Source organism: Emydura macquarii, unplaced genomic scaffold (genome assembly GCF_026122565.2).
Source record: "Emydura macquarii macquarii isolate MOO-44397 ecotype Brisbane River unplaced genomic scaffold, CSIRO-AGI_Emac_v2 contig_771, whole genome shotgun sequence".
In the NCBI taxonomy this organism is placed as follows: domain Eukaryota; kingdom Metazoa; phylum Chordata; order Testudines; family Chelidae; genus Emydura; species Emydura macquarii.
In genome coordinates, this window is record NW_027130908.1 from 138,131 (window position 1) to 162,155 (window position 24,025).

The following is a 24,025-nucleotide window of genomic DNA, read 5'->3' on the forward strand; positions in this document are numbered from 1 at the left end:
TCTCTGCATTGCTCCTTATCTTGATTCAGGGAAATGAGAGGCTGGCGGCTGGCTGTGGCTGATTTATGCTCTCAGCCAATTGCAAAGCTGCTTATCTCTCCCCTGCCCCACCTCCCACTTCCTCCCATGTGCTCTTACTGGCTCTTTGATTAGCAAACTCTGCTTCCTGTAGCCTGTCTTCCTGGAGTTGGGCCTGCTTGGTAAGTTACAAGATCTTTACCGCGGTTTGCATCCTTTGCTAATCTGCATTTATTTTTTGCCATCCACCCGTGTATCAGGACTGGAATAAATGTAGTTAAGTTGCATGTGGTGCAGAGAAGTTTTCCTGTGGCTGGAATTGGCCGTGGGGCTGTTGAATTCAGAATCTTTAGGCCCCCCCTTTCCATGAGGCCAGAGGCAGGGGGTTAGTGGGAAAGTGACCTGGTAAAACTGAGGCTGTGTTTTATGATCTTCAGCGACACCCTTGAAATTCCCCCCGCCGGGTGACACTGGCTGCATTATTTGTCGCTGTGTTTAATGCAGCACTGTCTGGCTGCAGTGTTCCCTGTCCCACACGTGCTGTGCAAAGGGTTTGTTACATCTCTCCTGTTCCTCTCCCTGTCCCCTGCCCTGTGTGGGTTGTGACATGTTTCAGGGCATGCAGGGTGCGCTGCAGAGCCTGGAAACTAACCCAGCAGTTCTGCTGCTTCATCCTGCCCTTTAATCTCATCCATTGCTCCCCTTCCCAGAGCACAAAGCCCTGAGATCCACTCCTCCGGCTGTAACAAACCATGATAAAAGGCAGCAGGTGGGTTGGGGGAAAGGGGGGCAGTTGAAGGTCGAGCCTGGCCTTGGTTTTGGTCTGGCGGTTCTCCCCACTTCGTAATTTGGGGATGCACCTGCCTGCTGCCCACTGCAGGAAATAATACATGGAAGCTGAGTTGCAAGAGAAGAAGGTTGAGCGAGCTCCAAAAGCAGTTTTGTGATGGGGCTGGGGTCTGCCCCCATGCTGGGAGGGGAGTGGGGCCTAATGGTGAGTGGGTTGGGGGTCAGGACGCCTGGGTTCTGCCCCACTGCTGGGAGTGGACTGGGGTCTAATGGCGGGTGTGTTAGGGGTCAGGACTCTGGCTCTGACACTGTCCTAGGGGTGACCTTGGATAAGTCACTTTGCACCTCAGTTTCCCCAGCTGTCCAGTGTGAATAACACTTCCTAGGAAGCACCGTGAGGCTTGACTCATTAATGATCATAAAACACTCGGAAATCTTTGGATGGGAGTTCCTAGGAAAAGTGCCAGTTATTAAGCATTGATTTTGTATCTCACTTAACCCCCCCTCTCCCCCCCAGTCTGTTTTCTATCCCTTTGTTCAATCCTGTGTTAAATGCCCCAGAGTACATTAGGAAGTGCTGAGATTAGACCTGTAAAGCCTTCGGGCTGAGAGAAAGGCTGAGCCGGCAGTTAGGGGGCTAGCCTGGGATTTGAGAGACACAGGCTTAATTTCCGGCACCATCGCAGACATCTTGTGTGACCCTGTGCAAGTCTTCACCTCTCTGGGCCGGGTTTCTACAGGTACTTGGGCACCTAAAGATACAGATGGATGTGCAGTGGGATTTTCAGGCGCCCCAGCTGCCTAACACCTACTGACTTCAATCTGCCTGGTTAGGTGCCCACCTACACTTAAAAACCTGGCCTGCCTCAATTCCCCATTTATGAAATGTGGAGAACAGCAGTGCCCTCATTGCCAGCAAGGTGCTTAGTTCGTTGATAAGGGAGCCATGTCGATAAGGGAGCCATGTCGGTGCTACAGAGAGACAGGCTCTCCACTGCACCATGCGCTGTGCCGTTTCGGGTGCTGGGAGGGAAGTAGGGTTCACTGGTTAGAGCACTGCGGGTTTACACTGAGCTTCATTTGGTTCTATTCATGGCTCTGCCTCTTGCTGTGTGACCTTGGGCAAGTCCTTTGCTGCTCCGTGCCTCAGTTTGCCCATCTGTACAATGGGGATGATGTTGCCGTCACAGGGTGGATGAGACTTAATGTTTGTAAAGCACTTGGGCTGGGATTGTCACAGGATCCTAATTCCCTTGGGTTCCTCTGAAGGCCCCAGTGTCGGAGATTTTTGGAAAGGAGCAAGAGAAGGACAAACCCTGATTATGATTAATTTTAGCGAGTGTCGCTTCTGCATTATTGGTGACTCGTTGCTGTTTCCCCCTGAAGGTGGGAACCTCCTGCTGTGGAGGTTTTTACACGCCTGTCTCTGGCGTGACCTTTAAAAACCTTTTTTCTGACATCGCTGGGGCAAGGCTAGATGTGGTCTGGTGGCTGGATTTTTGTATCCTAAACTGCTGTTTGTCTCCCTTCATTGTAGGCTAGAAATGGACCTGACGAGCTGGGAGGAAACAGTTGCTCTGGAGCAATGCTACGTTCCAGATGTGGGGCACAGTGAACTGGTATGAGACTGGCTTCTTACAGAGGAAGAGAGATTCCCTGCCCAAGGGATTAAACTCTACACACAACAGCAATGGTGTCAAAATCTAAGGGCAACTATAGTGGGGCAGAGCACGGGGGCTTGGAATCAGGACGCCTGGGTTCTATTCCCAGCTCTGAGGGAGTGTGGACTAGTGGTTAGAGCAAAGGGAGTCAAATCAGTTGTAGAACAGAGGGGCTGGGAGTCAGGACGCCTGGGTTCTATCTGACTACCTCTCTCTAAGACCTATAATTTCCACCTTGGAGAGAAGACTCCAGAATATTCCCGTCAGAGGGTCTGGCAGGCCTCATCCTGCCCTGAGCGATCTCCTTTCCCCCAGCAAGTGCAGGGTGAGGCCTGTCAAACCTCCCGCTCTGGCCTTTGGAGCGTAGCAGAAGTTTTTCAGCTCTGCCTTTATCGAAGTATCTGTCTCCAGCTGTGTCGGCCGACCCAGCGTTCATCCATGATGATGCAGTGTAGCAGGAGGGACCTGTGGCTTTTTGGCCCTGCTAATCTACGGCACGTGTCTTGAGTCCTTCAGGCTGGTGTCGCCTTAGTGAGCTGAGCATCACATTTTTAAATCCTCAGTGTCCTGGGTTGGCTCATCTCTTCCTCCTTCCACTGAAGATACATTCATGCTGTTTGGCTGAAGCTGTTCGAGTCCCTTGCTTGAGGCCTTGCTAAAATTTGAGCTCCTGTCTGCTCGCTGTGGACGTTAAACGGGCCATGAAATCTCTTGTAAGCACAGAAGGGGGCTTGGGACGTTGTCCGCTGAACTGTTCCCTTCCCTCCTCCTATTGCACTTTGCTCTGGCTGCCTCTCTCCACCCCGGAAGTGACGTCCTTTTGGTCCTGCTGTCTTCCCTTCCGTGTGTAGCGTTCGCTCTTTCTGCCTCGATATGCCCCGGTAGAACTGGGCTGGGGCGTGCTGGGGAATTAGGTTTAGATGGGTCCAGTAGCAGCTCTGATCCCGGGTGGAGCAGCAGCAGCAGGGCAGAGGAAGAGGCTGTGTTGGTCATGCTCTTATAAATGTTTGTTTGCCTGTTTCAGATTGTGGAGGGGCTGGAGGATGGCGACTGACTCCCCACCCCCACGGAAGGATTGGAAAAATGTCTTGGCAATGGTCTGTAACGCAGCATCCTGAACCTGAACCCTGAGGACCGTAGGGTGAGGGGCTCCCACGGAATAGGGCCTAAAGAAAAGGGACTGAAGGGTTTTATGGCCTGCGTGAGCTGAGGTAAGGATAATCCGCGCCTGGGTTTTCAGGGCTTGCTCTGAGCTGTGAGGAAGTAGCCAGGGTGTGTTAGTTGTGTCACACTGTAGCCTAGAGGCCCTGTTGTGCTAGGACAACTTCCCAAGAGATTTCCTGGCCCGTGTGTGTTGTACAGACACTTGAATCCCTGTCCCAGAGGTTTTTGTTGGCTTTGTCTGCTTCGGTCATAAAGGATGGAAGACAGGAAGTGTCAGCGTTACCGAGGGAGAACAGGGACAGAGAGATGAAGGCTGAGATTTTCCAAGGAGCCCAGTGGAGTTAGGCCCCCAACTCGGCGATTTACTAGGATTTGTTCGAGGTCACCCAGGGAGTCTGTGGCAGAGCTGAGAACTGAGCCCAGGTGTCTCAGTCCAGCGCTGTAGCCGCACAACTGTCCCTGCGCTGGGGGCACTTCTTAGGTCTTGCCACGGAGCGTGAAGGATAATGTTCCCACGGCTCACACCCCAGGAACATTGGGGATAAGGTCCTCACCCTTGTGACACGATGAGCGCCCCTTTGGACAGCCACTGGGAACTGGGGGAAGTGTATTACTGCATGAGACAGCCCATGAATGGATTCGGGGGGGGCTGTGGAGGCAAGACCCCGCCCACAAGAAGTTTCTTCTCAGATCCCTGGGACCCCTCTGTGCTTTGCCATTGGGGTAGCACAGCTGGCTTTGAGGGCGTGGCTGGCGTCTGCCATGATGGACTGTGTATTCATTGCATCTCTCACCTCATCTCCCCCGATGACACACGTGCCCTGAGCAGACCCACTACATCAAGGAAGCATTAACTTCCTGTGCGGCTTCCGTTTTGGGCCTGCAGTGAAATCTGGGCGGTTCCCATAGTAGACGGGGTCATGGTTTAAGGCCAGAAAGGACCGTTGTGACCATCTAGTCTGACGTCCTGCATCGTCCTGGGCATAGAACGTCACCTAGTAACCCCCACTGTGACCTCCTGACTCCTTCCCCTTTCTAAACCTCAGCTGTTGTCCCCACTCACGCTGCTTTAAAATAGTTCTGTGCACCAGCCCCTCACTTCACTGCATCGCCAGGTAACTTCACGGTGCCATTTCCCTGCCTGTAACTGCTGTGCCCTTACCAGCTGCTCCGATGGCCTTTATTGAATAGCCAGATCTTCGCAGGCCCCAGAAGGAACTGTTAGATTCCCTGGTCTGATCTCCAGTTTAATACCGGCCAGAGAGTTTCACCTAGTGAACCCAGTGATTTGTGTCTGACGAAAGCAAAGAGAGTCTGGATGGGAAGACCGCAAGGGATGGAGAATCCATCATCCCTTGGGAGTTTGGTCAGTCACCCTCTCCGTTCGAAACGTGTGCTTTATTTCTAACTGGAGCGGGCCTGGCTGTAACTTCCAGCCATTGGTCCTTGTTCTGCCTTCGGTTAAAGAGACCTACGGGGCCCAGTGTTTTCTCCCCATGAAGGTACTTGTACACTGTAATCAAGTGACCCCTCAAGTTTCCCTTTTCTGATTTAAACTAAACAGGTCAGTAAGTCTCTCATGATCACAGGCATTTTTTCCTGCCCTTGAATCACTTTTGGGCTCATTTCTGAACCCTCTCTGGTTTTTCAACATCCTTTTTAAAAATGTGGACCCCAGAACTGGATGCGGTCTTCCTGTATCAGACTCCCCAGTGCCATACACGGGCAAAAAATCTCCCTACTGCCCCCCCTGCTTCTACCTCCTACACACACACACACACACACGTGCAGAGATTTTATCTGTCTTGCAGGTGATGTTGGGAAGCCAGGGAGCCCATGTTGCACCATGAGGAAGCAGCTAAAATTCTCAGCCCCTTGAGATTTCAGAGTCCTGGGCAGTGGTTTGTGTGTGGGAGGATGAGGAGGGGGGTCTGCTGTGATGAGCCGCATGTTCAGTCCGTGTTTCACCTGATCTACCCTGATTACACACATGCCCTGAGCAGACGAATGAAACAAACACCTGCAGCTGAAGTCTGATTTGGGGGAAAGCTGCTGTTCTAATGGTCTGCAATGCAACCATCTGTCAAGTCCCCAGACAGCGAGGGGAATAAATAGCAGATACAGGGGAGCCTCTTCAGAAATATGGATCTGGTTTCTGTGTAAATGAAGTAGGGACATAGATGCAAGGAAATGAGTTTCCATGCAATTGGTAGCTCTTTTTTTGGTCATGACCTCCTCCTTGCTTCTGTAGGGGCAGCAACTCGGAAGACAAGATTGGCTGGGTTCGCTTCCCCCTCCTCACCCTGGATCCCTTGTAGGAATCACAGACGTAAGTGCTGCTGGAAGTTCGTATCCATCCGTTTTCTTAGCATGGCCCCATATCGGTACCCCCAGCCACTGTCGCCCTGCGGGGGAGGTATGGGACAAAAAAGGGGTACTATGGCAGACAGAGCAGTTAACAAACCTCTGGCATAGGGTGCACCAGCCATTCCTCATTCAGAACCCATTCAGTGAACTGATCTTCCAAACTTTGCAAACTGTCTTTCAGTGCCTGAAGCCGCAGACGCTTTCAGAAAGCCGTATCTTTCGGCACATCTGAACGGGAGCTCCCTGCTGCGGGACTTTATCGAGGAAATGGCGTAGTAAAGGTTTGCTCGTTGGGGAAATTCATGGGGCGTTCTCTCTAGGGGGTCCTTTTGCTCTCAGAGCTGTTCATTTAAGGGAGAGTGGCCGCGATGACTGTTCCTCTTGCTGCCGCGAGCCATGGGCAGTGGGATTTTGTGTCATCGCAGATTAAATCTGGCCTTTCTTCACTCAGGCTGCTCTTGGATGGGTTTGGCTGTCCGTTAGCACCTTCTGAATTTTGCGGGGTCAGACACTCAAAGAGGCAGAAGGGGACTGGACTCTGGGGACAGAAATGGGGTTTAAAAAGAACCTGCTCTGCACATATTGCTCTGTGAACTCTAGCTAGCGGGCTAACCAGATCGTCATTTTACAATGTGAGCTGAAAGATGGCAGGCGCTGAGGCTGTAGAAGCTATGCTGGAGGAGGAGTTACCTTAACTACACCAACTCGTTTTCCAGGGGACAACGGTGTGCTGCATTCTGCGTCTTTAACACGGAGATCCCTTATTTTTACAGGGCCGATTTGAGATGAGCCGGACAGGAAAGGAAAACGTCTTTCTCTCTCCCCCAGCATCAACTGTAAGAGAGAATTTGGGTCCTGAAGATGAAAAGTTTTGCCCTGTCTCTGATCTGCATTACAAGGACTCTTTGAAGTTATAGCCAGGAAAGGAGATACTGAAAACAGGATAAATAATAAAACTAGATTGAAAAGATGTGTAAACGGTGGGTGTGTTTTTGTACAAAACGGCAATGGTAGAACTGAGGGGGAAATGGAGCTTTCTCAACTCTAATCCACTGGTCTAAATTCAGCCCAGGTCAGTAGCGGCTGTGGTTGGGATTTTCACAGGAGACTTAAGGGAGTTAGATGCCATACTGCTTTAAACTCCTTTGAAAATCCTATCCTTAATCTTTGCTATCTGAAGGCTTTTCAGCTGCCCTTTCAGTGAAATGAGTTGGGTTTGACGTCATGTCTGAGATAGAATATCCAGGTATGTTTAAAGCTCCTAGTCCTGGTGGTATTTATGGAGGAGTATGAAATAGAGAATCAGGATGGTTAATGAACACTGGTCTATTTATGACTCTGTCCAAAATTACTTTCCATTCTTCCATGAATTTACTCGACCCTGTCCACTGTCTGGTTTCTCCTACCAACACCACTTAGGGTTAGACTGCGATTTCTCAAATGCACTTGGGATCTGGACACCCAGTTTCCATTTAAAAAAAAAAAAAATAATGCCATGTGTGTGTTTCTTGTGTGGGTGTTTCTCTCTAAATGGGGAAGGACGCATAGCTTGAGGGGTATGTAAACGCATAGATCCATGTGGGTGTGTTCTTGCTCCCATATCTCTGCTTGTGTTCAGATCTGTGCGTGCGTGTGTTACTCAGTGTTATTCAGTGTGTTTCCCTGGGTACGTTCCACCCCTTCCTATCTTTGCAGTTATTTCTCTCCCACACTTACATTTCGGCCGTAATGTGTATTTCGCACTCGTTCATTTCCCCCTCTCTTTTACCCCAGGATTTATAATCCATGAGCCGCGCAGTGGGAGAAGCGGGGTCGGTTTTGCCATCTCGCAGCCCATGGATTTGTGTGCTGTGTCAAGCGACCTGTGTAAATCCCTCGCTCTCCTGCTCAGAAATCAGATCAGCTAAAAAAGAGAGGGTGGGGAAAATGGATCCTTTGTGTCTTGGTTTCTAGTTCTTGCTGGATCAAGGATCTCTGCAGGGTGGGATCTAGGTGGCGTGAGGAACCCAGGCCAGGTTGCAGGGGAGTGAAGGTAAAACAGGGGCGGTGGACAGCATGGGGTATGCGACCAGGGAGGGGGTGGCTGAATGAGGAGTGGTGGATGGTGTGGGTAGCACCAGGCTGGGAGTAGGAAGGCCCTGGGGGGGGCTGAGATGCTGCCCCGGGGGCGTTTCCTAGGCAGGGAGTTGCAAAGCGAGTCTGTCCCACGCTTACTGGACTCTGGAGTGCACAGGGTCACAGCGACATTCATGTTTGGTCTAGCCATACCCCCCTTCCCCGCTCAGTGGGGCCGGGCCAAATATGAGCATTGCTTCAACCCCATGGGCCAGGAGTCAGGGCATAACGCCCGGGGTGGGGAGCTGAGCCCAGCCAGCCCCACAGGACAGGAGCCACTTTGATCACAACAGGGGCGTTGGGGTCACAGTGTGACAGACCCAGAAAACCCAGGACTGTAGGGCTGCCACCTCTGAGATACAAAACCACAGGATGGGACCCACCACGCTGGGCAGCTGGCAGGGCAGGCTGGGCCGAGCCCCCAGACAGACTTCCCAGGACAGGTGCCCAACCGAAGGGACAATCCTGGGAAAAGCTGGGCAGGCAAAAACCCCCTGGGATCAAAAAGGGACCCCGGGAGAGGTGGGTGCTGCGGAGAGCACAGGCCAGGCTGCAGGGGGCTGGGAAACGGGGCAGGCGGGGGCTGTGTGTGTCTGCAGAGTAATGCAAGGAGTGTGCTGGGGGGTTATAATGAAGGTGCTGTGTGTGTGTCTGTGTGTGTGCAAAGCAATGCAGGGGCTGTGTGTTGGGGGGCGGGAGGTTACAATGCAGGCGCTGTGTGTGCGTGCGGGTGCCCAGAGCAATGCAGGGTTTGGGGGGCACAAGCTACGCAGGCGGGGGGGTTGTGTGTGCACACCCACAGCGCAATGCAGGGGTTGTGTTGGGGGGGGGTCGCAATGCAGGCGCGCTGTGTGTTTTGTGCAAAGCATGCAGGGGTGTGGGGTTGCAATGCAGGCACAGGGTGTGTGGGGGTGTGTGTGCAGAGCAATGCAGGGACTGTGTTGTGGAGGTTGCAAAGCAGGGGCTGTGCGTGTGTGTGTGTAGCGGCAGCAGGGTTGTGTTGAGGCGGCAGGGAGGAGCTGCGCAGGCGCGGGCGGTGTGTGTGTGTGTGTGTGTGTGTGTGTGCGCGCGCGGGTAGGAGGCGGAGCGACTCTGTTTGCAGCAGCCTCCATCCGCCCCCTGCCCCGGACGTGTAGCGGCGGCGGGGCCGAGCCGGGCCGATCATGGCCGAGGAGGATCCGGAGGGAGCCGCGACCCGCCAGGCCTTGCAACGCCGCCAGGTACCGGCCGGGCCGGGGGGGGTTAAACCTGCACCCGCACCCCCTGCACACACACACACACACACACAGCCCTACACACGCACACACCGTACCCTTACACACAACCAGACACCCACAGCAAACCCTGCACCCCCCACCCCCACACTGACACACACACCCCTACCAATCCCTGCGCGCACACACTGGTCCCTGCAACCCTCAGTACACACACTGATCCCCGTACGCACACCCAGACACACACACACACACCAATCTCTGCACCGCCACACACTCCCTCCCCCCCCCCCCACAGACATACACACTGGTTCCTGCGCACACACCCCTACACACATAGAGACCAGTCCCTGGAACCCACAACACACCACTGGTCCGCACACAGACACACACACTGATCCACGCACACACACCCCATCCCTGCATGCACACACACGGCACACTGATTCCTGTGCACACACCCCCAATCCTTGCATACACACCCAACCCCGATTCCCTTCTCACACACACACTCACACACACACACACACACCTGTCCCGGTACACACAGCGATGCACACATTCACCCACACCCTGATCCCTGCACAGACGCACACACACAACAGTACACACAAACACCGATCCCTGCATACACACACACCCCCTCCCTTGTGTGACACGCAGAGAGACACACACACAGCTTTGCCGTGTACCCCCCTTTACGCTGCCGTCTGCCTTTGCCATCCCTGCGTGTGACTTTCCCTCTCTGGTGCATCCTGCGCCTTCTTTCTGCGCATCTGGGCAGCTTTAGCCCTTTTCCTTCTGCCGTTTATAGCCCCCAGCCCCAGGATCGGTGCCGACAACGGGCCTGCGGCAGGAAACAGCCTGTCCAGTGCTGTGGGACGTAACACTCGTGAACGGGGTTTCTTTGCGGTGTATTGGATTTTTAATTGAAATTCTAATAAAAGGGTCGTTAGCGGAGGGAGGCGGGAGGGGTCTGACCGTGTGGAGGTCTTTGAGATTTGGCGCTATAAGAGGCGGCCTGGGGCACTAGAGCTGGGTCCTGTTTGCGGGTCTGTCACTTCCTCCCTCTGTGCCTCGCTTTCCCCGGCTGTAAAATGGGGATAATAATCCAGCCTTGGTCTGGTTAGACGGAGCAGGGTCTGTCTCCCACGGTCAGGGTCTGTGCGACACCTGGACTGGGTTCGAGGCCTGCCTGGGCCAGGTACCGCACAGATGTCTAATATGATGGGCGTCCGGTTGTGCCAGCCGCCCAGACCCTGACCCTTGGGCCGACCTGCAGTAAGATAGTCCCTCCCTGCAGAGTCCAGCGTCTGAATGGACGCTGCCAGAACTGTATCGTGGATTGGGGTGCCCCGTTCCCGTTCATCAGCTCTGTGGAGCCGGGGCAGCCTTTTCGCTCTGCGTTCGTGCAGCACCTAGCGCGAGGCCGGCCCGGTGCCTGACTGAGCCGCCAAGGCCTGGTACGATAACGGGAACTGATTTCCAAGTTCCTTGGCCAGCTTTGAAAATCCCCATCTGGGCAGGAAACTGAGGCACAGGGGGATTCAGTGGCTTGGATTTACAAAGAAGAGTCTAATTCTAATTGGCTTTCAGTGCAATTGGGGGGGGGGAGCTGGGGGCTTATTCCCTTAGGCTTCATTGAAATTCCTAGCCTAAGTGATTTATTTGCAGAGTTTCTGGTAACGGGCTTTGAACCCAGGTTTCTTCAGTGCCAGCCCCGTGTTTCAACCCCCCAGCTGCATGCTACTTTAGACAGGTGCTCCTAGGGTGTTGTTTACCAATGTGATCATTCCCCCCCCCCGCCCCTTTTACCCCCCTGTCCCTCACCCCCGCAGGAATTGGTCGATGGCCTGTACCGCTTCCGGGATCGCTACTTTGAAAGCCACGGCGTGGAGGACGCCGGGAGAAAGCTGCAGGACATGCGGGAGGAAATGCAGAAGACGCTCCAGCAGATGGACGAGATAGTGACCGGTAACCGGGCGCAGGAGGGAAATGCAAGACCCTTGCCCTAGACTGGGGGGAAAAAATTCAACATCCCGTTCTCCACCCCCACGCGCCGGCCAGCCCTGGGGCAGGGATTGGAGGTGATGCCGGAAAGGCCCCAGGCTCCATTTCTCACCCCATGAACCAGCCAGTCCCCCCCATGCCCTGGGGCCGGAAGGGAACCGTGCCACAAGTTGTTCCCTCCCTTTGCGGCTCTGTCTCTGCAGGCTGTTCCCAGGGGCGCGCCTGGGCGCTGATGCTGAAGGGGAAGGCCCTGAACGTGACGCCCGACTACAGCCCCCAGGCCGAGGAGCTGCTGGCCAAGGCCGTGAAGCTGGACCCGGAGCTGGTGGAGGCCTGGAACCAGCTGGGCGAGGCCTACTGGAAAAAGGGCGACGTCGCAGCCGCCCACACCTGCTTCTCCGGGGCGCTGGGACATGTGAGTCCCACCCCCGGGCAGGCCAGGGGGCTGGTGTGGCCCATCCCAGGGGGCAGAGAGGGGAGAGACCTGGCTGCCCATCAGGGGCGAGTGGGGTGGGTAGGTGGGGCCAAGGGACCTATCTGGGGCAAGCGGAGAGGGGCTGGGCTGAGGGGCCAGTCCTGGGAAGGGGAGACTGGCCCAGGGGGCTGATCTGAGGGCAGAGGAGACGGGGAGGCGAGAGGCTGGGCTGAGGCGCTGACCCGGGCTCCGTGTCTCTCTCCCCCCTGCCAGCGGCAGAACAAAGTCTCGCTGCAGAACCTGTCCATGGTGCTGCGGCAGCTGCGAGCCGAGAGCGCGGAGCAGCAGGCCCAGAACGTCGTGGACAGCGTCCGGCAGGCCAAGCTGGCCGTCCAGATGGACGTGCGGGACGGGCGCTCGTGGTGTGAGTGCCGGCCCCTTTCCCTGCCCCGGGCAACGTGCCCCAGCGATATCCTGTCATTCACCCCTCCATCCGAGCCCAGCTATCGCCGTCCCCCCATCCCACCCTCAGCTATCTCCGTCTGTCCCATCGGCTGTGTCCATCCCTCCATCCTCAACTATAGCCATCCCTTCACTCATCAACTGTAGACATCCATCCAACCCTCCATCCTCTGCCGTATCCCATCAGCCGTTCCTCTTCTTTGACGCCCTCTCTCCGTCCGGTCTCAGTGCTCACCTCCGTGTCTCTCCGCCACAGACGTCCTGGGAAATGCCTACCTCTCGCTGTTCTTCAACGCCGGCCAGAGCCCCGGTATCTCCCAGCAGGCCCTGAGCGCCTATGGCCAGGCGGTAGGTAGTGTCCTGTCTTCTGTCGGCTGCAGGGGGCGCTCTTCTCCGGGACCCAGGGCTGGCGCCCATTCTGCAGCACGGCACGAGGGGTTGCTATGCTCCACGGAGCGGGCGGGAGGCTCAATGGGGGATGCTCTGACGTTGCTTTCCTCTCCCCGCTAGGAAAAGGTGGACCCTACGGCCTCCTGTAACCCGGACCTGCACCTCAACAGAGCTACGGTGAGAAGGGGAGCGGAAAGGGTGATTTAAGCGGGGTGGGGGGCTCAGTAGGGGCGTGCTGCCCTGGGAATCCGGGCCCCAGTGTGGTTCTGGAGGGCACCGAGCTGCAAGAAACAAGGCCGGGGCTCAGTTGTGGTGCTTTCTGCTTGTCCGTCTAGACATCACGAACTGTGCTATGCTCCCTGTGTGCGTGTGCCGGCTGCCCCCTGCGGGAAGGAAGGAGCCCTGCTCCGGGTGTTGGTGCGTCCTGGCTCCTTTTCGCTCTAACCACTAGCCCCCACTGCCCTGCCGGAGCCAGGGATTGAATTGTCGCATCCCAGGGTGAGAAGGGAGCGCAAGGGTCAATCTCCTTCAACCCCCCTGCCGAGGTGCAGGATCTGTGTTGTCCAAAACCGTCCAGGACGGGTAAATGCCCAGCCTGATTCTGAAAACCCGCAGTCATGGAGTTACCACAGCCTCCCGAGGAAATCCATTCCGTCACCCGACTCTTCTTACAGCGGGGAGGTTAGGAATCCGCATTCCCTGCACACGCTGCCGTAGCCCACTGGACGGTCCGCCTCCCCCACCTTGAGCCAGGCATAGAACCCAGGAGTCCTGGCTCCCAGCCCTCTGCCCACCGTGACCGCATTGTTGTGTGTTTCCCGTGGGTCAGCTGCACAAGTACGAGGAGAATTACACAGAGGCCCTGGAGGGTTTTTCCCGCGCGGCCGCCCTTGACCCAGCCTGGCCCGAGCCCCGGCAGCGCCAGCAGCAGCTCCTGCATTTCCTAGAGCGACTCACCAGCCTCCTGGAGAACAAGGTAGAGCGTCCGCCCTGCTCCCGGCCCTGCCCTGCCTGGCCTACAGGGCGAGACATGTCTCAGTCGGTGACCCTGCTGCCCTTCCTCCCGCTGCAGGGCAAAGTGAAGGGTAAGAAGCTGCAGAGCATGCTGGGAAGCCTGCGCCCGTCCCAGCTGGGCCCCTGCGGGGATGGGCAGTACCAGGGGTCGTCCGGCCAGAAGGTGGCACTGGAGCATCGGCCCCTGAGCGCCCTGCGGCCGGGCGTGAACGCAGGGGTCGTCGTGCTGGGCAGGGTTCTCTTCAGCCTCACCGCGGACGAGAAGGTGCCCTTGTGAGTCCCGGCCTGTCCGTCAGTCCTCAGCGCTTTCTGTTGATTTTTGTCTGTCTGTCTGCCGTTCCATTCATCCATCTGCCCACCCTGCTATCCATCTGTCAGTCTCGAGGGCCATCCATTTGTCCGTCCTCCTGTCTGTCTGTCTGGATCTCTGTCTCTCCTGTTCTTCATCTGTCAGTCCTGAGCTCTGTCTGTCCGTCCATCCATCCCCACATACCCCATCCGTCCGTCCATCCAGCGCTGGGCTCACACTCTGGCCTCTTTTCCTGGCAGCGCGTTTGGCCTGGCTGACTCCGAGGGCCCCTGTGTTGCCGTCACCGTCTATAACATGGCGCAGAGCTGGGGGGTGCTTGTCGGTGACTCGGTGGCCATCCCCGAGCCGCACCTCCGGCACCATCGCGTCCAGCATCAGGACAAGGTGAGCGCGGCCCGGTCCTCCCTGCTGCCTGCTTGGTGCTGGCGGGATTTTATAAGTGTGGCCCTGCAGGAGGAGGGATATGGGAAGACACCAGTGATAGCAGGGGGGGCATCGGGGCCTTTGTCGCAGCACACTGGGGGCAAGGTGTCTTGCCCAACCCCCTGCTTATGGGAAGAGGTGGAAGTGCCTTTAAATTGGGGCGGGGGATCGCTATTTCCTCCCCGATATCTACCTACACATTCAGGGAAGCAGAAGCCCACTAGCGGTGCATGAGCGCCCAGCAAGGAAAGAGTTAATTTTGACACGCTTGCCGGGAAACTAGAGCACATCTCAGTCTTCTGTAACAAGCGGGGTGCGACCCTCTGGCTTCTCAGGTTTTTTGCAGCTGCCTAGGGGATTTGGGCTCCTGTTAAATATGGGTACCCAGAGCCCTTCAGCAGGTTTAACAACCTCAGCCCACGAAATGGAAATCACCGTCAGTAGGATCCAGAGTGAACAGTGGCATTTGCCCTGCCTCTGAGATGGGCTGGGAAATTTCAGCCCTCAGTAGGGTTCAGAGTTAACCACATTTCTGACTGACTTTTCTGGTCTCCGCCGTTCCCGCAGAGTTTCTCCTTCCCTGGGATCCGCGTGGAGACCCCACGCCTGCTGGTGGTGAACGGGAAGACGCAGGGACCCTGCAGCCAGGCGGCAGCCACTGTGACCTACCGAGCGCAGAGCGAGTGAGCCCTACCCTCCGGTGCCGCTGCTGGAGGGATCAGATCTATCCTGCTGTTTGCTGCCCCCCGGTGGATCCCGCAGGCATAATGGCTTGGAGAGGCTTGTGGGGCCAGGAGAATACAGGGGATTTACAAGTGGGGATTGGGGCAAAGGATGCGGACTGAACAGGGAGATCCCTCCTAGGGAGAGGGACTGGGACAGCTGGGCCTGGAGGGTATAGATGGGGGAGCTCAGAATGGGGCAGTCGTCCCCCCCACCCACCCCCACGGAGAGGGGGAGAGATCCCCCTTTCCCCATCCACTCTCCACAGTCCTGTCACCCAGGGCAGTGAGCTGTACCCCGGCTCTGCCCCCTGGCACCCCAAGAAATGGACTAAGCCCGGGCGTCAGGAAATCTCACCAGGACCAACCCATCTATGCCTCTTCCATCCGCATCTCTTCCCTGCCTTGTGTCTCCGGGGCCCGGCTCTCTGTGTGCAGACAGTGGGTCTGGCCCGGGGCCCGGCTCTCTGTGTGTAGACAGTGGGTCTGGCCCGGGGCCCGGATCTCTGTGTATACAGAGCGGAGGCATATTTATTTTGGAAGTTTTGTTTTATTTTATCATTTTTTATGTTTAACGTTTTTTTTTCCTTTCTTTTCAAATGAATAAAATCCGTCATCGATGTGCTGCGGGGTCAGGGAAGTTGTCTGTGTCTCTGTCCCCCTCTGCACCCGTCTGCCTGTCTGTCTCCTTGACCCGCTGTCCGCCATATCTCGGTTGTTTCTCTCGGGAAGGTAAAGGGTGGGACTACAACAGCTTGGCGTGTGGCTGAGCCGTGTGTCGGCCAGTCGGCCTGGCTGCCCCGCCGGTGCTGAGGGAAATCTGCCCGGACGGATGAGGAGGCCAGCGCAGCTCTACAGAGAGTTTCACAAGTGAACCGAAGTCCATTGTTGAGGCTCTGTCCACACGGTGACTGGAGACCCGCAGCTGCCCCGTGCCAGTAGACTCGGGTTTTGGGGCTGTTTCTCTGCTGTGTAAACGTCTGGCCTGGCCTTCTCCAGCCAACGCGCTCAGGCAAAGGGGGCCGCGGGTCTGATGTGGGTCTTTCTCAGCCTCCTGTGGAAGCTGCCCCACGGCATGTCCCATAACCAAGCGGCAGGCCGGTGGTCAGAGCACCCAGGCGGGGGGAAATCAGGCTCAAGTCCCTGCGCCGCCCCCTGCGTCTTACAACGTGGAACAGGAGAAGCTGAGAGCTAGCCCTCCCCTGCACCGCCCTGTGCCGTAGGAGACGTCGGGACAAGTCCCACATCATGCTGAGGAGGGCTTGAAGCGGGGGAGTTTCTGCACCTTTTCCCAGGGCGCTCTGACCCGTGGGCCCCTCACACAGGGTGCAGATGCCACCGGTTAACCAGCCAGTGCCACACCGCTGAATCTAGGTCTGGGGATCTAGCCCCATGTGTCTCCTGATGTGGGAGGGACCGTGGGGAGCAGGGTGCACGGGAAAGACAACGGGGGCATGGGAATATTTCAAGCGCTTTTTGCCTCTGGGCTGGCCTGTGCTGGGTTCCTCCATTGAGCGCGTATCTCAGACGGGGAGTGCGAGACTCCCCCTTCATTACGGGGGCTAGGACTGGTCTTCTCCAGGCCTTGAGTGTGGGTGTGGTCCCAGGACAGGGATCTCTCATCCCATCCACCTTTTGTTGAACCCTGGTGGACTAGACCCCGGGGCACCGACCCCCTGCAGTGGGTCTCGTGTAACGAGTGGGTTGGTTCTCAACAAAGCAGGCGGTCTATGGGAACCTGAGGCTCAATAGCTCTGCGTGTCGCCAGAGACCAAGAGCGGACCGGACCCTAGAGACTCACCTGCCCTCTCCGCCCTAACCCAGAGCCCCCACCCCCTGCTCTGAGCCTTGGGATCTGTGCCCAGCTCCCTCAGGAGAAGAGAGAACTTTTAGTTGCCTGGCTCCACCTTTTCAAGCAGGAACCAGCGGTCAACTGCTCAGCTCTTCAGTTGGCTTTGCCCAGGGGCCCAAGTTGTCAATACCCAGAGCGAGAAATGTTCAGACATCAAAACAATCTACTTCTGCCCAGGGATTTGCAGTCTGGGCTGCATGATTTGTTAAGTGGCTCAAACTTCCGTGAAAGAGAGTGGAGGACCAGCCCACCCCCAGAGACGGGGGTTAATACATAGAATTTACACAGTGGCTCTATTCGACATTGGTGAGGTGTCCAGTTTTGGGCCCCCCACTACAAAAAGGATGTGGACAAACTGAAGAGAGTCCAGCAGAGAGCAAGGAAAATGATTAGAGAGTGGAGCACAAGATGTATGAGGAGAGGCTGAGGGAACTAGGCAGAAGAGAAGAGTGAGGGGGGATTTGATATGAGCCTTGAACTACCTGAAAGGAGGTTCCAGGGAGGATGGAGCTAGGCTGTTCTCAGTGGTGGCAGATGACAGAACTAGGAGCAACGGTCTCAAGTTGCAGTGGGGGAGGTCTAGGTTGGATATTAGGAAAACTTTTGTCACTAGGAGGGCGGTGAAGCACTGGAATGGGTTACCTAGGGAGGTGGTGGAATCTCCATCCTTAGAGGTTTTTAGTGCCCTGCTTGACAAAGCCCTGGCTGGGATGATTTAGTCAGGGTTGGTCCTGCTTTGAGTAGGGAGTTGGACTAGATACCTCCTGAGGTCCCTTCCAACCCTTATCTTGTATGATTCTATGAGACAGACACACAGGCCGCTGTGGCAGGGGACAGAGAGACAGACGCGTCATCGACCCTGAAGCACATCCATGTCAGATTTAACTCATTAGAAAAGAAAAATAAACCACAAAAATTACAAAGCAAAACAAAGCTTCCAAAAGAAAGACGCCCCCACTCTGTATAGACAGAGAGAAGGGGACTGGGCTGTGAGTAGCATCAGCCGGTTGGAATCTGCCACGTCTGTATTGTGTTGTCTTGTGCGTGCTCTGCCTGTGTGTGGAAGAGGAGTGAACGTGTGAGCAGAACAAGCCCTTCCAGTGGTGACTGCTCCGTCTGGCTGGCTTTGTTTGCCAGGAGCGTGCAGACCCGAAAAATGGCTAGACAGGTCGTTCTGGGGGGGCTGAGTCCATTCCCAGCAACGTACCGCTGGATGGACAGAGACGTTTCCCTGCAGTGAGCCGGAAAGACTGGGCAAGGAGCTAGGAAGCTGGGCTAGGTGGGTTTGACTCCGCTTTCCTCAGGGCCGTGTGGACGCACAAGTGTGGGTGTGAGACCTGAGTCCAGTAAACCCGGGGTCATGACTCAGTTTGGATGCTCAAGTCTGGTCTTAGAAACGCCGAATCCCACAGACCTGGGCTTACCTTGCGGTGTAGACAGACCCACAGGGCTGTGTACGTGTCCATACTGTGGCTGTGGGGATGAGATCTGCCCATTACACAAGTGTTATTCTTCTGTCTCAGGGGGGCAGAGAAAGGGACGTGGGGCCTTTCCCCTCTAGGGGATTCCAGCTCCGATCTGGCCACAGACAGGGGGCTGGCTGGCCCAGGGAAGTAGGGGAAAGAAATAAGGGGCCATTTCTCTAACTATGATCCTGCCATAAGCCAATAATTATCATTGAACCTTGTTTGGTCCCTGTATGAGCAAGACAGTTGATCCTGGGAAAGAAAACTCCATCAAGCAGATCCCTGGCCCGCAGCCAGGCCAAAGGGGTGCCTGGAGACGCAGCAGCTCTGCTCTAACCATTAGCCTTCCCTCCCCTGCCAGAACCCAGGAGTCCTGACTCCCCGCCCCACCCTGCTCTCCCGTCAGAGAGCCTCTGATTAGCTTGTCCTTCAGCAAAGGCTGCTGCTGGCAGAGACGTGTTTCCCCAGCGTGCCGTCTCCGGGGGGGGGCGGGCTGTGTCCTGTCAAATATTTCTGCTGCGTCTCTGAGCTTTGCAGACAGAGTCTGTGCCGTGCAGCTTGCTGGGTGGTCGCTGCCAAAGGGTGAGGGCTGCCGCTGTATCTACGTTGGTATGTTGGATTCAGGACTCCTGGGTTCTATCCCCGTCTCCAGGAGGGAAGAGGGGTGTCGTGGGTTATTGCAGGGGGGAGAGTCTGCGAGCCAGGACTCCTGGGTCCTAGCTGGGTAACAGAGTCGCTCACCCTGAACAATCTCCTTCCCTGCCTGGCTCTTCGTGCACGAGCGAGTTGGACTCCAGGATCAGAGCTTCTCGCCCCTCTGGCCGGTCATTGTGGGACCATCTGCGCCCTGGGAAGGCCTCCAGCCCTGGAGGGAGAGAAGGCAGCTGAGATCAGAGGTACCTGGGGCTGACCCTTGGGCTGGGGGGTGGACGGGGCTGCCCTCTTCTCGGGTGTGATGCCCACCCCCTCCCTGGCTGTTCTCGCTGGGTGGGGACGGAGGCTGACGGGGGTGTGTCTCATTGCAGGGCACCTGCCCTTGGCCCATAGGGGTGGGAATGGGGCTAGTGGGAGAGGGGCCAGTCCGTGCGTCAGTGACGGTGGTGTATGTGACTACGGCTGTGGTGAGTGGGGGCTAGATTCCTAAAGCGCTTAGGCCCCTGGCAGCCACTTTAGGCACCTAAATCACAGAGTCATTCCCCCCCCCCCCCCAAATGCTGTAGGTGCCTAAACTCACTCAGTGCCTCAGTTTCCCCCGGAACACTTCCCTCCGTGCCCATGTTTCTGCCGCTGGGTGTGCACGCTGCAGCCCCGCTCTAGGCGGCCGGCCACGTAAGCCCCCGTGTGATGCACCAACGGGAGGGGGTGACAGATGTTCCACCGCCTAATTCACCTGCAGAGCCCAATCCGGTAGGTGTCCTCGGGGCTTGCTTAGCAGGTCACGCCCTGCAGGTGAGCCACACCACATTGCTGGGAGACGTGGGGGGGGGGGAGGGAGAAAGAAGGGGCTCCCTTATTTCAGTCCAGCTGTTCCGGCTCACGTCTGGGGTGTGGGAGACCCTGGGTTCAAGTTCCCCTTTCAAGGGAGGGGGAGATGGGTTTTAAACAACGGTCTGCTTCCTCTGAAGCAAGAGCCCCTGTCACTGAGCTATTGGGGAAGAGAGGTCAGCTGTGTCTCTTGTTGCAGCTGTTCTATGCCAGCTAAATATTACAGCATTGTTGGGCCGGCGAGAGAGAGAGAGACAGACCAAGTTTGGGAATGACTCTATTGCCTAGTGGTTAGAGCAGATGTGAGACACCCCAGATGCAGCCCCCCTGCCCCAATGACCCTTTAACAGTGGGGGGGTTCCAGAGGACTGGAAGACTCACAATCTTGTGACAATATTTAAAAAGGGTAAATGGGACAACCAGGGTAATTCCAGGCGTGTCAACCTGACATCAATCCAGGCAAACCAGTGGAACAGCTGATATGGACCTTGATAAATAAAGAATTAAAGGCGGCTAATGTAATTAATGCCAATCAAGAGGGGCTGATAGAAAATAAATTGTATCGAACTAACTGAATGTCTTTTTTGATGTGATGACTAGTTTGGTCCATAAAGGTAATAGTGTTGATGGACTAGACTTGGATTTCTGTAAGGCATTTGACGTGCTACCGCATGAGAGTTTGATTAAGGAACCGGAAGAATACAAAATGAGGCTGGCACACATTAAATGGATTAAAAACCAGCTACTTCCTGGCTCAAAATATAATAGTAAAGGGAGAATCATCAGCGTGAGGGTTTATTTCCAGGTGGGTCCCTCAGAGTTCAGGTTTTGGCTGTACACTTTGAAGCTTTTTATCAATGAGCAGGAAGAGAACATAAAATCATCACTGATCAAGTTTGCGGGGGACACAAAATTGCAGGCAGTGATAAAGAAGGAAGGGGACTGGTTGCTGATTTAAGGCAATCTGGATTTTTTACTAAACCAGGCACAAGCAGACAATATTAGTTTTATTACGGCTAAATGTAAATGTACACATCTAGGAACGAAAACCGTTGGCCATACTTCCAGGAGGGGGGACTCCATGCTGGGAAGCAGCGATCCTAAAAATATTTGGGGGTCCTGGTGGATAATCAGCTGAAGATGAGCTCCCGGTGCAACACAGTGGCCAAAAGGACTAATGAAATCCTGAAATGCCTAAACGGGGAATCTCGACTAGCAAGATAGAGATTATTTTAATTCTGTATGTGGCAGTTCTGGTGCCCAAAATTCACGGAGGATGTTGATAAGTTAGAGCAGGGTCAGAGACGAGCCACAAGAATGATTAAAGGACTGGAAAACATGCCTTAGAGTCATAGACTCAAGGAGCTCAATTTACTTAGCTTAACAAAGAGACGGTTAAGGGGTGACTTGATTCAGTCTATAAGTGCCTAGACGGGGAACAAATGTATGATAATGGGCTCTTCAATCGAGCAGAGAAAAGTCTGACATGACCCAATGGTGGGAAGTTGAAGCTAGACAAATTTAAGGTAGAAATTAAGTGGATGTTTTTAAAAGTGAGATCAAGTAACCATTGACACATCTTACCAAGGGTTGTGGTGGATTCGGACAATTTTTAAATTAAGTTTGGATCTTTTTTCCCCCTAAATGTGATGCTCCAATTCAAAGGGGAGTTACTTCAGGGAAGACCAATGGCTGAGTGGTGCCGGAGGTTGGACTGGATGATGACAGTGGTCCATCACAACCCATGAATCTAGGAACGAGTTAGAGTGCGCGGAGGATGGGCGTCAGGATTCCTGGGTTCTGTCTCAGTTCTGGGTGAGGAGTAGGGTTCAAGGGGACAGAGCTGGAGCGAGGATGGAAGCTACCCGTTCCCATTATTTCCTCTCTCCCCCAGGCATTGCGCTGATGAATGGCTCGGCAGTCTCACAGTTCACCCTCCTGGGCCTGTCCCACTCCCGCCCTCTCCAGCTTCTCTTCTTCGCCCTGGTCTTGGCCTGCTACTCTGCCAGCCTGCTGGGCAACCTCCTCATTGTGGTGACCGTGTGGGTTGACTCCGGCCTCCTCCGATCCCCCATGTACTTCTTCCTGGCCAACCTCTCGCTCATCGACACAGCCCTTGGCTCGGTGGCTGCTCCCAAGATGCTTGGCGACTTGCTGAGCCAGGGAGACACCATCTCCTATGCGGGCTGCATGGCCCAGCTCTTCTTCCTCCACTTCCTGGGTGGCTCTGAGATGTTCCTCCTCACCCTCATGGCCTATGACCGCTACGTGGCCATCTGCCGCCCACTGAGCTATGCGAACACCATGCACCGCCACCGCTGCCTGGGCCTGCTGGCGGCCTGCTGGGCTGGAGGCCTGCTCCACTCGGCCAGCCAGTTGGCGCTGGTGACCAGGCTGCCGTTCTGTGGGCCTAGAGAGCTGGACAACTTCTACTGCGACGTGCCCCAGGTGGTCAGGCTAGCCTGCACCGACACCTACGTGGTGGAGATCCTCATGGTGGCCAACAGCGGCCTGATCTCGCTGCTCTGCTTCCTGGTCTTGCTGGGGTCGTACGGTGTCATCTTGGTGACCCTCAGGGGCCGCTTCGGCGGTGGGGGCGGCTGGAAAGCTCTGTCCACCTGCAGCGCCCACCTGATGGTGGTAAGCTTCATCTTCATGCCCTGCGTTTTCGTCTACCTCCGGCCTTTCTCCAGCTCGCGGATGGACAAGATGGCTTCCCTCTTCTACACCATCATCACGCCGGTGCTGAACCCCGTCATCTATACCCTGAGGAACCGGGAGGTCAAGGAAGCCATAAGGCGACTGGCACACAGGCCTAAGTTCCCTTGTTGGACATAGAAGGCGAGTGGGAGCATAGGGAAATAGTGATTGATTGATTGGTTGATTGATTTTACAAGGATCAGTGGAAAATTTTTCAAGTGGCCCAGGGATCCAGGTGAAAAAAAATCATGTGACTTCATGAGCCCCATGAATTTTTGGTTTGGTTTCTTCTGACGTAGGTGTTTGAGGGAACGGCAACCTGTTTTTTATGAGGATTTCTGCCAAATTTGTCATGTGACCCTGGGATCTGCGCACATTTTGGTTTCACCCTTCCTGTCTCCGTTTTTTCCTTAGGGACAAAGTGAGCCTCGAAGGTGGGTGGGAGATGAAATATTTTTCACCAAGATCAGGGCAAAATTTTTCAAGTGACATCTGGAGCAGTGCAAAAGATGGATGTGACTTTTGGGCTTTCTTGGTGTTTTTGGTATCGTCTCAAAGTGGGTGGCAGAGAGAAATGGTGGGAATGATTTTTACGCAGTTCAGTACAAACTGTAACATGTAGTGTTGGGATCAATGAGGAATTTTTCATGTGGTCTCAGCACCCTAATCAGTTTTGGTTTGTTGTTAAGAAGGAGATGAGGGGCATGGGGAAATGGAGAGGAAGATTTGCACAAGGTTAGAATTATGGAGTCATACATGATCTTGTAATGCTTTGGGTTTATTTCAGAAATGAGATATTGGGAGTTGGGTTTAAGTTACTGGTGGTGGACAGGCAAATTCAGTGTCATCATGGGCCAATAGGTCATAGCAGAGAATACCAAATTCAGGACAAACTGCTGAGACTCATCCTAAACTGGTGGTTATGCCGTTAGATTATACCAAGCCAGTAACAAAAGTGAACTTCCGTCTCACCGCACTGGTGAACAAGAAATCAAAAATGCATTCTCCTTAGGCATTCCAGCTCTTGTCTCACCACCCAGACACTGGAATCTATGATGAGTGGTTATTGAAAACCCATTTAATTACATATAGGGTCCTCTAATCCCAGGAGAGCAGCCCCATGGGCAGCTCAATATATAACTCAGATCTTATTCAATAATCCCGCTGCTGACAATCCTTTAGTAACTAAAATCTAAAGGTTTATTTATAGAGGAAAGAAGAAGAAAGTTAAAATGGTTATTTGATCATAGACATACAATAATTGTAATGTCTTTATATCAGGCGTTGGTAGCCGCGATGTTATAGGTTGCTGGCTTGTAAAGTCACTCTGGTAACTTCCAAAAAATTGGGAGGTCCTCACTCCATAGTCCAAAATTCTCCTTTTAGTTGTAAATCCATAGTCCAGAGTATCAGGGAAGGAAATGGAGTCATTGTAGGGGTCTTTTATA

General features: G+C 54.8%; 2 protein-coding genes, 1 long non-coding RNA gene and 2 other non-coding genes across 5 annotated transcripts; all 5 read left to right on the forward strand.

Annotated features, from left to right (window-relative positions):
- Window positions 1-136: 136 nt before the first annotated feature.
- Window positions 137-6,969, forward strand: LOC137149586 (uncharacterized). The gene is made up of 5 exons (XR_010918805.1): window positions 137-200; window positions 2,345-2,426; window positions 3,493-3,679; window positions 5,884-5,961; window positions 6,181-6,969. It is a non-coding gene; the product is annotated as an uncharacterized lncRNA (long non-coding RNA).
- LOC137149589 (small nucleolar RNA SNORD126) lies at window positions 5,561-5,638 on the forward strand. Its single transcript, XR_010918807.1, has one exon. It is a non-coding gene; the product is annotated as a small nucleolar RNA SNORD126 (small nucleolar RNA).
- On the forward strand, window positions 6,366-6,513 carry LOC137149588 (small nucleolar RNA SNORA79). The gene has a single exon (XR_010918806.1). It is a non-coding gene; the product is annotated as a small nucleolar RNA SNORA79 (small nucleolar RNA).
- A 254-nt stretch (window positions 6,970-7,223) lies between the features above and the next one.
- LOC137149574 (tetratricopeptide repeat protein 5-like) lies at window positions 7,224-15,709 on the forward strand. Its single transcript, XM_067543087.1, has 12 exons — window positions 7,224-7,245; window positions 7,773-7,810; window positions 9,251-9,334; window positions 11,167-11,302; window positions 11,542-11,753; window positions 12,027-12,177; window positions 12,472-12,563; window positions 12,726-12,782; window positions 13,435-13,581; window positions 13,678-13,892; window positions 14,169-14,313; window positions 14,920-15,709. Exons 1-12 carry the CDS (start codon window positions 7,224-7,226, stop codon window positions 15,037-15,039), a joined length of 1,419 nt encoding a protein of 472 aa, XP_067399188.1. The 3' UTR covers window positions 15,040-15,709.
- A 6,070-nt stretch (window positions 15,710-21,779) lies between these two features.
- Window positions 21,780-22,715, forward strand: LOC137149576 (olfactory receptor 4Q3-like). Its single transcript, XM_067543089.1, has one exon. It carries the CDS (start codon window positions 21,783-21,785, stop codon window positions 22,713-22,715), a length of 933 nt encoding a protein of 310 aa, XP_067399190.1. The 5' UTR covers window positions 21,780-21,782.
- The last annotated feature ends 1,310 nt before the right edge of the window (window positions 22,716-24,025 follow it).

What these genes read in the sequence shown, in the direction of transcription:
- LOC137149574 (XM_067543087.1), top strand. Translation starts at nt 7,224, where the DNA reads ATGTCTGAGATAGAATATCCAG. An exon ending in GTCTGAGATAGAATATCCAG is followed by an intron (nt 7,246 to 7,772) that starts GTATGTTTAAAG and finishes CTTTTACCCCAG; the next exon opens with GATTTATAATCCATGAGCCG. An exon ending in GCGGACGAGAAGGTGCCCTT is followed by an intron (nt 13,893 to 14,168) that starts GTGAGTCCCGGC and finishes TTTTCCTGGCAG; the next exon opens with CGCGTTTGGCCTGGCTGACT.
- LOC137149576 (XM_067543089.1), top strand. Translation starts at nt 21,783, where the DNA reads ATGAATGGCTCGGCAGTCTCACAGTTCACCCTCCTGGGCCTGTCCCAC.